The sequence below is a fragment of the Mirounga leonina genome, unplaced genomic scaffold (assembly GCF_011800145.1).
Source record: "Mirounga leonina isolate KUSES-001 unplaced genomic scaffold, KU_Mleo_1.0 Mir_178, whole genome shotgun sequence".
NCBI lineage: Eukaryota > Metazoa > Chordata > Mammalia > Carnivora > Phocidae > Mirounga > Mirounga leonina.
Genome location: NW_023270464.1, coordinates 3,818,406 through 3,832,097, shown reverse-complemented (window position 1 = coordinate 3,832,097; position 13,692 = coordinate 3,818,406). Strand labels below are relative to the sequence as shown.

The 13,692-nt window shown below is 44.3% G+C and overlaps 1 protein-coding gene across 1 annotated transcript in view; it reads right to left on the bottom strand.

The window, feature by feature from the left end:
• ATP10A (ATPase phospholipid transporting 10A (putative)) overlaps positions 1–13,692 on the bottom strand; it is a 200,844-nt gene that overhangs the window by 115,809 nt on the left and 71,343 nt on the right. The window contains 1 exon segment of the mRNA XM_035023939.1: positions 9,320–9,524. Coding sequence (XP_034879830.1) covers positions 9,320–9,524 — 205 coding nt within the window.

The following is a 13,692-nucleotide window of genomic DNA, read 5'->3' as shown; positions in this document are numbered from 1 at the left end:
AAGACTTAGAAGAGGGCCTGGCACACAGTGGGCACTGAATGAGTATGAATGGGTATCATTACTCAGGGTATGGGAGGTTGGAGAGTCTCAGTATTCTTACCACAAGGGTTACAAGCTTTCTTAACACTGACACAGAGCTCCCACCAATTCCAGGTTCCAGGTGGTGCCAGCCCCTGGATCTTTTATCAACAAGAGATTTACAAGCAGGTTGTCAGAAAGACCCCAGTCTCCCAAGGGTGCATGATTTGCAGGAACATTCCAAACGGGCAGGAACAAGCTACTATCCAAGCCTTTGGACTTTAATGCTTGAGATGAACAGTCCAGTCTTAGCAACTGAACCCAACCCTACATGCACCACCTTTCTCTGCCCACTGTTAGCTTTGAAAGGCCAACACTCAGGATACCAGAGACGGATTTCCATGGCCAACACCAGCTTTACTGTGCCAAGGTGGAGCCGTCAACCTTACAAGTCTGTCCTCCACAAAATTTCCTGCCTGATGGTCAAGGCTCCAGAACACTTGATAAAGGCCGGATAAGCAAACCAACTATTTGAAGTCACATCCAAAACAAACCTAAATCCATATGCTTTGAAGTTGGTCTTTTTTAGCTAACCAAACAAAAGGGCTCATTTTTGGACTACAGCAGGTGCTAGTGTGGAAAAGTGAGCCCCTACAGGTGAGTGAGAACTGTGTTTTTTTTCCTTTCTCTCAAAGACACAAGAACCGCATGTAGACATTTTTGTTTGGGTAAGTGGTGTGTGCACGTGTGTGTGTGTGTGCATGTGTGTGTGTGTGTGTTACGAGAAAGAATGATTTTAAGCTTTGGCCCAATTCTAACTTATAAAACCCCACACCAGATGTACTTAAGTGCTTGCTCTCTGGAACTGGAGGGGAAGACTTTTGTCACTGGCAATGACATGCTTTTTTATAATGGGAGGTGAGCATAAGGCATTCTGACAGATATACTACTGAAGAACAACTTCAGTGAAAACCAACAAACTAAAAAGGTTTGCTTTAGGTCTGATCTCAGCTTGGTTAAAATTCTCACTGGGGTCTGTTAAGTCACATCATCGGGTACATTTCACAACATGGATTATTCATTAGCAATGGTGAAAAAGCCCTGAATTTATTTCATTACAGTTGAAACCCAATTTAGATGTTAGGAAATACTGTTTCATCCACACAGAAGTAGGTAATAGTGTCTTCTGAAGTATAGTTCTTGCTTAAGACAGGTTTCTTGTAAGACATGATTTATATTAATATCGTCATGAGGGTACAAATGTGTATACTGATATCTCTGTGTATACGTACGCATATATGGTGTGTCTCACTTATGAAAAGGAGAAATCCTAGGAAGCACTAATACCAAATGAGAACCAAAGTACTGCCTTTCACTGGAGGAACACATGCAAACTGAAAGCATTACATAACTTCCCAAGTAATTCTTGGTGAAATGGGAAAATAGACTCTGACAAATTCAGAAACAAAATTAGAATAACTCAAAGAATTCAAATGCTGTGGCAATCAGGGTGTGGTGACTGGTTTCATGTTGTGGAAACAGGGATTTTCCTCTGACTGGGGGCTCTGCTCACAAAACAAGTGGAAGGGATACAGCACCAGATACAGGCACCCCATCAAGGAGCAAAGTGTTCCCCAGTCCACTGACCGAAGACCGGACTGTCCAGACACCCCCCACCTCATGAACACAGTTCACAATAGGTGCTCAATAACCAGACTGACAATTCCAGATTCCCCAGGAATGTTCCTTTTACAGATCAATCTGCTTCTTGAACATCTTGTCTTAGCCCAGGAAATAATATTTATCCTCTCCTTAAAGATAACAGAAGGTGATAAGTCAAGCCCTTTTATTTCGTTTTGCTTTCTTCTTTGGAACATACACAGCCACACCTGCACACACGTACACATGCCTTGCACACTCACACTCATAAGTGTGTGCACACGAACACACTCATCCATTCCCATGCTTGCGTGTGTGCACACACATGTACTGACACATTTGCTGCGTGCACACACACATGCTCTCTCTCTCACACATAAACATGCACATCCATACCCACTTACAAAGAGGAACTTAGTGTCAACTGGACAGATCTCACCTTGTCAGCTCTTCCCACTGGTAAAGAAATTTCTAGCCCAGAAACACATACACACACACACACAAGCCAAACTCTTTGCAATTGTGAATGCAATTCAACTACATTTAGCAAAGTTGAAATTTGATTACTTTTTTTTAACAGTGAAAATATAATCAAAGAGAAAGATAGTATTTCAGATCACATACCACCATAAATAGAACAAAACCTATTAAGGCTTTGGTTGTCTTTTTCCTGGAATAAAAAATGACCACTTCTAGTCACACAAAAACGTGAATTTAAATGTACACAAAGAATGTTCAAGTTTCCATATACAGTAAGATCTTTTTGGATTAATATGTCAGGTTAGCCTAGTATTATCAACTTCATGGCATTTAGTTGTTCTCATTAAGATCACAGTGCTTTATTCTCCACACGCACTGATTTGCTACACCACAGGTTCAAGGCAAAGAATCTGTGGCAAAGTCATGAGGATTAGAAAACAAACAAAAATCTTATTATGTAATAAATTTATATTTCCCATGAAGTAAACACAGTTGATATTATAAAACATGGTATATCTCAGATAATTATATTACCTACCTAACCAAATTGCTTTGAATATCCACTTGCTAGAATTAAAATTTTAGTCTAAATACAGTTGTCTTTTCAAAGTAATTTTCTTTCTCAAAATCTTTCCTGTTACATATTTCATATCATTCAACTAAAGTATCTGATTATTAAGTTTGGGAATGAAAATGTCCCACAGTATGAATTATGAGCTTAGTGACTATACTTCAATATGTAAAAGAAAATCATGAATCTTTTTGTAAAGGCTTGATATTGACCTTTCCAATTAATACATCCGGACAGCTGTCTTTGTTTTCCACTTAGATGATAGATTGTTTCCTCTTTCATTCCATAGCAGAGCATGTAGCTAATTTAGTTAAAGACTAACAACCTGAAAATCTTAAGGAAAAAACAGCTTTGGTGCAAGATTTTGCAAACAGTCCTTATTCACCGCTAGTCTTCCTGTGGTAGAGATAATTTTGAGAGCATGTGTAGGTAGAAACAACAAACAACATAATAATTTTGTCTCCTACACATATGGAATGTAAAGCGATTTTCTCTAAGCTCCTTGAATTCTGCCAAGTAGTTCAGGGGAGGCTTAACTCTCCCTTATAAAGGAAACTCTGTGCTTTGTCACTGCCTAAGAGTGCCTGGCACCCAAGAATGTTGCTGGGAATTCAGTAAAACTTTATATGCAAAATCGAGGTAAAGCCACATCACTGTCTTAGAATCAGTGCAAGTCTAGACATTAGGTACATCTTTTAGACTAGTGCTTCACAGACTCTCCCCAGCCTAGGAAAGTTTCCATACTAGTGTCATCCTTCTTCCTCAGGGGGAGCACACAGCAGGCACACATGCACACCCATGTGCACACACCCACACATACCTGAGAAGAGCTAGCTACCCCAGGCTTGCGATTTCAGCTCTTCCTTAAAGCCTCATAATCACTGCTCCCAACAGCCTGAAGCAGATGGCCCTGTGGGTGTAGCCAGGGTTGTGGGAAATAATCCCATAGGTCTACCCAGGAGATAAACTGGACGAACATTTTTTTCTCAGTAAATTAACCAACACCGAAGTCAGTCCCTGAAGGCTCCTTCCTGATACTAACATAGCTTGTTCAGCAGCAAGATCTCAGGTCTGGACTCTCCTGCTGTCTTCAGGGAGGCCTGCCCTGCTCAGTTCCCATCCCAAATTCCAACACCCACCTGACATTTCACGTCCCTGCTTCTGCTTTATCATTTACTCCTCAGTGCATATCACTGTTTACAAAGATCACGTAAACATTATGACAGGAAAGATGTTTGCCTCTTTTGATCAATACATTGCTTAGAAGCATCTATTTGAAGCATTTGAGGCATAGTCTGTGCTCAATAAATATTTGTTGAAAGAATGAAAATCACAAAAATGAGTCTCTAAAAATATTTTTATATAAAATTATCAGCCTAAGGAACTCCTATGTTTGCAGAAATCACTGTGCAAATGTTATAGACGAATTAGACACTTCTACCTGTATAGAGGCTAATTGCATGCAGCCTCATGGGCAGGGCTGTGGGTCAGAATGAGAGTGTGTGTGTGTGCGTGTGAGAGAGAGAGAGAGAGAGAGACAGAGAAGCAACAGCAGATGCCTAGTGCAAAACGGAAGGACTGGATGCTGGAGAATCCCCCCATCCATGCCAACTCAGAAGGTGACAGAACCCAGGACTGCCTCCAGCTCTACCCTGATTCAGGGAGCCACAGCAGGGGGTACCTTGGGAGAATCTCCTGTCTTGGCATTTTCTGTTTCTGGTTTGTAAAAGGGTATGATAATCATTACTTCATAAGATTTATATTCTAAAATATGTGAAGTTGTTTTTAAAATGTCTGTGCTACTACAAATGTGAGAAGCATGATGAGGTCTGACACCAGGGGAGCCTGAACAAATTTGAGTTGTTATCCCGAGAGCATTGTGTGAAACACTGGGGTTCTCTATTACTTCTGGGATAATGCCAATTTGGCTCCCACTTTTAAACTGTCTGTTTATTTTGAAGTCCCATTATCTCTGTTTCCTTTGCCAGAGGCCAGATGGCTAGGGGGTTCAAGGTCCTGGGGTCATTGCCCAGTGTCTGAGGGCCTTATCCTCAGATTCAAAGGTCTGGGTGGGCCGTGCATGCTGCCTTCCTGCTTCTAGTCCATGAATCCTGTACAATTTCTGTATTGGGAGTCTGCTGGTAAACAAGCCTGAGTCCTCTGGGTATTGGTCCCATTGCCTTAAACCATTAGACCCTGCAGCACATGGACCAAGTCCCTCTTTTTTTTTTTTTTTTTTGCTCAAGGACCAATCTAAGTTATTTATTTAAGCCATCTCCTGCCATAAGCAAAGGGATGGAAGATCAGTATAGTGGTCATCACTTGATACAAGTAAAAAGGTCCCATATACTTTTCTGGTCTATGTGCAGAGTCATGGTCCAAACCAGTTCTGTGGTCCCCACTGGGTAGTTTAGTATTCTAGGTTCTTCTTATTCATCTTCATAGACAGTGAGAAACGGATTCCCCTGAGAGTTATGGAACAGTGTATGATTACCATCTTCCCAGGAAAAGGGCGTGGACCTGATGAGGAGATGGGGTAGGTGACACACTGTGGTCTCTAGCGTTCTCCATGATGCGACTTCAGGAAGACGGTCAGCATGCTCACTCCCTTGCCGGGGAGCACTACGAACTAGGTGAGGGCCTTCCACGTGCCAGCTGAGCCATCTGAGCCATGGGCACCACATGGACCGCCCCAGCCGTGCCCCGGACTGAGAAACCTGGGACCCAGCCACTTTCGACCTGGACAGCCTCAGTGCCTCCCACTTCCCCCTTTCCAAGCATCCTTCCCTAAGCAAACAAGCTCTTCATTAATGACTTCGGGAAACGGAGCTACTTTTTTTGCCTTGTCAGTAGAGGGCGCTGGAGGTATGCTGCAGGAGAAGGGGCTGGCCTTCAGGTGGAAGGGTGTGTGGATTGTTCTCCACTTCCCAGCCCCCCTCCAGGTGTCTCCAAGGCAAGGAGCTTGCAATGTGTTTATGTCCACGACTAGATTTGCCACATGCTTTCTTCTGCTTTCAGCTCAGGGTAACCAGAGACCCTGAGGGTATGGGCCCTGGCCCCAAGGGGGGCTACTCCTCCCTGCACCCTCTCCTGGTCCCTTTGCATGTGCAGATCTGGGCTCTATGGGCTGGCTTCTAAAGAGCCACCACTCAGTCTTTGTCCACTGCAGCAGCTGGAACCACAAGAAGAAGGCGGCATCCCTAGAGCCCAACTAGTGCCCAGTGGCCAGCAGCTGCCCCTGGCATCTCCCAAGTTCCCTGGCTCAGCACTTTCCTGTGGATGGCTGACTTCTGGCCAGGTTAGCCCCTCAGAAACTCTTCTACCATCATGCCCTCAGCCATGAAAACAAGACTCAACCTTGGGGACCTCTTCCCTGGGCACTATCTAGGTACCAGGACAAGTGACTGCTCCATCAGCTAGGTCTGTGTTCTGGCAAGTCTTTGTTCTCACTTCACAGTCCCCCACTGGAATTCTTTCCATCAAACTTGCCCTGACTGAATTCTGTGTAATTTCGGCTTCCTCACCAGACCCTGATGTACACACAGAGTCCCTGTCACATTTCGTCACCTCAGTTTTGCAAGCTGCTTCTAATTTAAGTTTTCCTAGGGACCACTACTTCCAACTGACCAGTCATCAAAATGGCAACATAGCACTTTGTATTTGACAGGACCCAGTTCTTCAGGTGTCTGAGATACACTAGCTGACTCCATTCTACGAAAACCTACTTAAATACTGAGAACTAAAATGGTCTTGGCATTATAATGCTGTAGTCAGAACTCTGATTTTCCAATTGTCAGGCTTTTAATTTTTTTTAATTTAAAAAAAATAATAGTTTTTGTTTTATCTTAATTAATTAACTTTAATTCCAGCATAATTAACATAGTGTGCGATATTAGTTTTCCAAATGTCAGGCTTTTAAATGCCAGAAACTTCCTGTCTTTATTCTCCATGGGGCAGTTCTTACATTTCAGAATGATAATGTATGAATGGGAAGTCAGCTACCAGAAAAATATCTTTGAACATTCAAAGAAAAAGGAAAATAAAAGAAAAAGTGAAAAAATATTCCAATAATAGGGACAATGTGCATGCATACTGAAGAATTTGGGTGCCGATAAAGAAACTTTTATTTTAAATCAGAATTGCTTTGATTGCTAATTTTGGCTATTTTGACTAAATTATGGCTCAACTCCATTTACTTCCTCAGGCATTCACCGGACCCGAGGGAGGGTGATATAGGATGTGTCTGTCCGTAGCCATCCTTGAATAAACATCCAACTTACAAACAGCTCACTTAGATAAAGCACTACCGAGCTATGAAATGTTTAGTTGTTGTTTGGGAAAAAAGTAGGTGGAGGAGGTTTTTAGATATTACCAGGTTCAGCAACTGAATAAAATTAGAAGATGTGAAATGTGGAAGTTATTCTTGAGGGTTGGTCAAGGAGATACACCTATGTGGTTTTCCCCACACCACCACCCCAAACATGTACACTCTGTTCTCCAGTTTTCAAATTTGCACCCACTAGAGATTCCTATGTATTCACTCATGGTACAGTCATCTTCCATGCACACTGGCCAGTCTCCAGGAGGGTAAAAGTCTAGCCTGTGCAGCCATTGCCTCCTTATAACCCCGTGCATGCTCAGATGACAAGAACTGAGCAGGCCATGCAGCCGCCATACTGATTTCAGGCTTAGTCCACACACTGAACTGTGCCCTGGAATTCTGGGCTCTAGTCTAGGAGACTGGGGCAGACCTGGTGGAGAAAACCTGGAAGTGAGGCCAGCCTTAGGAGAACAGGGGACCAGGGGGTGGGAGTGGAAGGTGATCCCCCATTTATTGCCAAACCCTGGGGCACAATCAATGCAGAAGTCGGAAACCCCTAAATTCCACCAGCTCTCCTGCTCTGGGATGATGACAGCACCGCATTTTAAAAGATGGCTATTTTGAATATTTATGTCAGCTCTGTGTCATTGCAAGAAAGATTTGAGGCAGCTCAGAAAAAAAAATACTTGGCACTAAAGAAGGCTTAAAAAAAAAGTAAATGAGTAGTGACTACAGTTAACAATACTGCCCTGTATATTTGAAAGTTGCTGAGTAAATCTTGAAAGTTCTCATCACAAGAAAACAAAATTGTAGCCATGTGTGGTGATGGATGTTAACTAGACTTACTGTGGTGATCATTTCACAATATGAACAAATATTGAATCCTTATGTTGTACACTTAAAACTAATATAATATTGTATGTCCATTACATCTCAACTTTTTAAAAAGAGTGAATGAGGAACTTGTGATGGAAATAAATGGGGGAAGATGCTGGTGATGACATCCAAGTGCACTGTAGGTTGGAGGAGTGTCAGGCTCAGAAGTCCCCACCAGCCACGGCAAAGTGGGGAGCCCCAGCTTGTGGAATTCTAGCTAAAAGTGCGTAGAGGCACCTTTGGCTGTCACAGTGACCAAGGGGGAATCACGTTCACACACGAGTGCCAGCCCCAAATAAATCCTGTGCAATAAACACCCCACCCAAAATACGACAGTGCTCATGATGAGATCCATAAGCTACAAAACAAGCCAACCAGTCCAAAGAAGCCTGCCTGGTCTTGATTCCAGGGCTAGTTCTCCTATGGGAGCTCATGGAGAGGTCTCAGTGACAGAGGAAGAAAATCCCCAGTTTATGACCTTGGACACATCTTACATGACAGAGAAAGAGACTCCCCAGTGGCATCCTTTCTGAAATGCAGGAGCTCATTTCCTTGGGCACTTCTTAAAGCCTCCTTCAGTATAGGCTGATGGCAAGACTCCCAAGCATGATTGAGACAGGCAGCCTGGGACAGACCAGGTGTTAGGAGAATAGGGCTTAGGCTGGCCGAACTCCCTTCCAGACACTTCCTCATCCCTGACAACTCATGCTACTTTCGTTTCACCTGGAGTTTGACCCCTGCATCCTCTACACAGACCTGCAGGGACAAGAGTGAACAGAAGGTTAGAAACCCCTGACAGGGTTTGAATTTTCCAGCCACAAGGCTGTTGTTGGTGAGTGCCGTCAGTCAGACCCCACATTTCCCTTCCTACTTCTCACTCAGCATCAACTGTATATCTTCAAGCTGTGGCTGAGGCTCTCTAAAGCAGAATTCAGATACAGAAGATCTGATGCCAAACTCAGAAACACCCTTGAGGAGAAAATATTCCAGAGCTACACTCTCAGAATAGGGCATTACTTCTGCTGTGTTGCCATTTAGCAAACCAGAACAACAACTGGATAAAAGCCAGGAGTCAGCTGGTCATAAATGTTCTTTGTAATTTTAAATACTGTTTTGAGAAACTCAGAAATGTACAGTGGAAATCAGAATTATAAGAACTGGGTCCTGTTCCCCACAGCCATAGGCTGGTCATGGGCTCAGGCGGGTCAGGGATCCTCTCAGACCCTCAGTTCCACACCTATCTACTAGGAAAAGTGGCCTGGCCTGATGATGTGGTGGGGGTGGGGGTGGGGCACAGGGGGTGGGGTGCAGGTGCTCTGATGCTCAGAAGGCCAGCATGGGAGGTACCGTATGGACTGGTGCCCAGGATACCCTGGAAGTATCAGGTCACTTACGAGCTCTGAGAAGCCACGGACCACCTGCCTTCGCTTCAGGTTGGTCTCTCCATCCAGGTTGGCAGTCTCGATGTGGCACAGTCCATCCGGGTCACTAGAGGAGAGCAGCAGAATGTCCGCAGGGATGATCTCATTGCAGCGGAGACGCACAAAATCTCCCACTCGGATTTCTTTCCAGAATCGATTCACATACTGCTTCTCCTCCCTGGTAAAGAAACTGCCATTAACAAGACTGGCAGGAGGTTGATCATACCTGAATCTGTGTGATGGGCACATGCAGCTCATTTAACAAATATTTCTATTTTCCAGTATGTTAAAAATTTCCATAATAAAAAGTATTTAAAAAGGATATTCATAAAGGCCACATATACTATGACTCCATTTATATGAAACATTCAGTATATGTGCTGCCAAAGCGAGCACTATATGAAACATTCAGAATAGGCAAATCCATGGACATAGAAGGTAGATTAGTGGTTGCCAGTGACAAGGAGGAAGGGAAATGGGGAGAAACTGTTTATTGGGTACAGGTTTCCATTTGATTAAAACGTTCTGGGACTAGGTAGTGGTGCCTCTCCTTGCATGAGCTCCCAGAGAATCTGAATTCAGGCATCAGGTCCAGATCTCAAGGTGGACCAAGTCAGTCGCATTTATAGGACTTCTGAACTTTGAGAGAAGTATTGAGAGTTTTACACATTTATTTAATTCCACACTGTGGATTTGAGGAAACCCAAGGCAAACTTCCAGAAGCTCCTAGCCATCAGCTGCCCCAGATGGGAAGAGAGAAGTATCCCCTTCCATTTTAAGCCTCTGTTTTCTTGTTCTTCTAATTCAAGATCCACCAAGCCAATTATGTACAAAGCACAGTTTGGCCACCATAAGACCAACAAAGATAAATTAGGTATAGCTCTGTACTCAAAAATAATGCAAGGCAAGACCAAACCACAGGATAGCAACCCTTGGAGATTGTATAATCAAGCCCCCAATGTGAGCAAATTATTCTTCCTGGGCCAACGTAATGCTCCCTACAAGGCCAGGGTGTTCCTCAAGACTGCTTCAACAGCTGTGATAGAGTCCCATCAGCCTCCAGCTCGAGGTCAGCTGGCCCTGAGATAAGGTGCAGAATTGTCACTCAATCACCTGAGCCTCCTGCTGGCTCCATGTCAGTCTGACCTCTTCCCTGTGGACAGATAGCCTTGATGTGTGATAGATGAAACAACATTTAAAAATGTTCCCATTTTCTTTTAAAGGTCAAACCTTGACTTTATGATCATTGCAAGCATTAGCTCCCTCGTCTCTCTTCCTTATCATGACCAGTTGCTGAGTCCCCACAGAAAGTACAGAGAAATCCGAAAGAGCCCATCCTCTTCCAGAAGAAAGTTTCCAAAAGCGACATCACCATTTAGTCACTGAGGAGGGCAGCATGCACTCTGAGAGTGAGGTGGACAGGCTTTGTTGTGACGGGAGTTGCCAGGAGACCAGTGGTCCCAGACTTTCCCTGGGACAGGCACAGGACGGTGATGACAAGGAGAGGAGCAGAACTGTCTGTGTTCAGTTTATCTTAACTACATTCCATTTATAGAACTCATCGAACATAAAGTCAGTTTCCTTCTGCCTTGGAATCTTAAAACATTAGCTTGCCCATTCCATCAGAGCACTGTTTTTAAAAAAGAAACTTACTTTGGTGGAGGCCTTGAGCCTCAAAAGAGATTCCCCCACGGCACCCCTTGTAGCCCCCAGTGTGCCTGCAGACTGCAAGCACTGGGTCAGGAGATCTCTGCTGACAGTCCTGGTGAGAGGACCCACGTGAGCCATGGGGAGCAAAGGAAGAAGGAGCAGAGCGGCTCCAGGATGCCTGAAAGAGTGCTGGCTTCTGTGAAAAGGCCCTGCAGGTCACAGGAATTCCTGCAGCAGGCTGGGTCCTTGAAAACCCAAACCTGGGAGTTATTTGTGGAAGAAGAGCAGCAGGATAGAACCCCTTCGACACCTCAACAGATCAAAGATTTCCCCACCAAAGCCCTGCACTCCCATCGACGATTTCCAGCTGGAGCACCCGAGCTGAGTGTGGACCCTACACCAACCTCTGCAACGTCCCTGCCTACTTCTCTCTTTTTTTATCATATAATATTATATATTAAATATATCATATATACTTTACATATGCTATATTATATATTCACATATGTATGTATATATAATATATATTACATATGACACACACATTATATATGAGTAGCCCTTTTTCTCATGAGGAGGGTATAACACTTATTTTTTCCCAGCAACTGTATTTGGACATAGGGTCTTAAGTTGGAAATGAGGTCACAGGGTGTGGTGCTAATCCAGTATGACTGATGTCCTTATAAGAAGAAGAGACACCAGGGATGTATGCACACAGAGGAAAGACCATGTGTGGTCACAGAGAGAAGGCGACCATCTGCAAGCCAAAGAGAAAGGCCTCAAGAGAAACCAATCCTGCCAACACCTTGATCTTGGACTTCCAGACTCCAAAACTGAGAGACAATCAACTTGCTTAAGCTACTTGGTCTGTAGTGCTTTGTTATGGCTGCCTGAGCAGACGAACACCTAGTAACCGCAATTCCCATGACTCCTGCTAGAAGGACTGGCTCCCAGGCTGCCGTGACAGAGAAAGAGAGGCAGCAGAAGAAGCAATTAGTGGAGGGCATTGCGCCAGGCGATTTACCCACAGGCATGTGTCCCACGCTCCCTCACAGATCTGTGCACGGGACAACACTGCAGAGAAGACAGAAATAAATCTCTCTGACACAATGCTATGTAACACTAGCCTCCTAGTAACAGGTAAACAATTCAGAACTGCCTTCTATTTCCTCGGGCCAGTGTGGACACAGTTCAGGGTGGGCAGGATGTGTGACCCTCCTCTCCTTGGCAAAAATCTCAGGATTTTCACACTGCCCCATGGCCTCCCTGCCAACTCTAACCCCAACCAGGCAGAGGCCTGCCTCCTCCAGGAACCTAGGACTCTCCTGAGACACACAGCTTGTGTTTTCTTACAGTGGCAAGGTTTGAAGTCACCACGTCCTCAATACTCTGGATTCCTTCACAGCAATTAGGAAGTAGCACTATTTAGCTTGCCACGCAATATTCCTCCTACGGGCAGGTGCCGGCCACCCCATGTGGAAGGAGGATTCTGAGACGGCCCCAAGATCCCCAGCTCAGTCCTGGTGTACACACCACCGTCAGCCCCCCTGAGTGAGGTAGGGACTGTGAATGTGGTGGCAGTCACTCCTGCTGACATAACTAGGGTGACCAAACAGTAGACTATGAGCCAATCAACAGAGAGACCATCTGAGTGGGCCTGACAGAGCCACAGGAGTCCCATAAATCTGGGCCTCAGGCCACAGGCAGGAAGTCAAACGCTGGGAGTGGCCACACGGCCAGAGCTGAGAGCATGGGGTCTCATAACTCCTGGAGCTGAATTACACCAAGAACCTAAAAGAACCTGGAAGAGGACCCAAGCCTCAGACAAGACCACAGCCCCAGCCAACACCTCAACTGTAGCCTGGTGAGACCTTAGGCAGAGGACCCAGCCAACCCATGCCTGGACTCCTGACACCCAGAAACTAAGTTAATACATCTGCATTCTTTTTTTGACAAACAAAATCCTATTAGTTTCAGGTGTACATCATGGTGATTCAATATCTTTATACAATACAAAATGATCCCCATGATAAGTGTAATTACCATCTGTCACCATAGAAAGTTATTACAATATTATTGACTATATTCCCTATGCTATACATTACATCCCCGTGACCTATTTGTTTTGTAACAGGAAGTTTGTACCTCTTAATCTCCTTCACAGATTTCGCACTGCCACCCAACCCCACCCCACTCCAGTAACCAACAGTTGATTCTCTGTAACTATGAATCGGTTTCTGTTTTGTTTTGTTTGTTCATTTGTTTTGTTTTTTAGATTCCACATATTTAGTGAGATCACACAGTATTTGTCTTTCTCGGACTTATTCACTTAGCATAATACCCTCTCGGTACATCCATATTGTTGCAACATTGTTTTTAGTTGCTGAGTTTGCAGGGATTTGTTGCAGAGCAATAAAAAATTAATATGCACCATTCCAGGCAGCTCAATCTTCTACAGTGTGTAACAAACTAAAGATTCTACAGGCAGTTACCGGCAGTTTTATAATCTGCATACTTAAGGAAAAACTACCTCACAAGAAAAGAATGTAGAGCAAGACCGGTTAAAATCCAAACGCCCACAAAGTGGAAGCCCATCAGAGGGTATGAATAACATATTAAAATGAAGGGAAACCCTGGGGCTCCTGGGTGGCTCAGCTGGTTGAGCACCTGACTCTTGATTTTGGCTCAGGTCATAA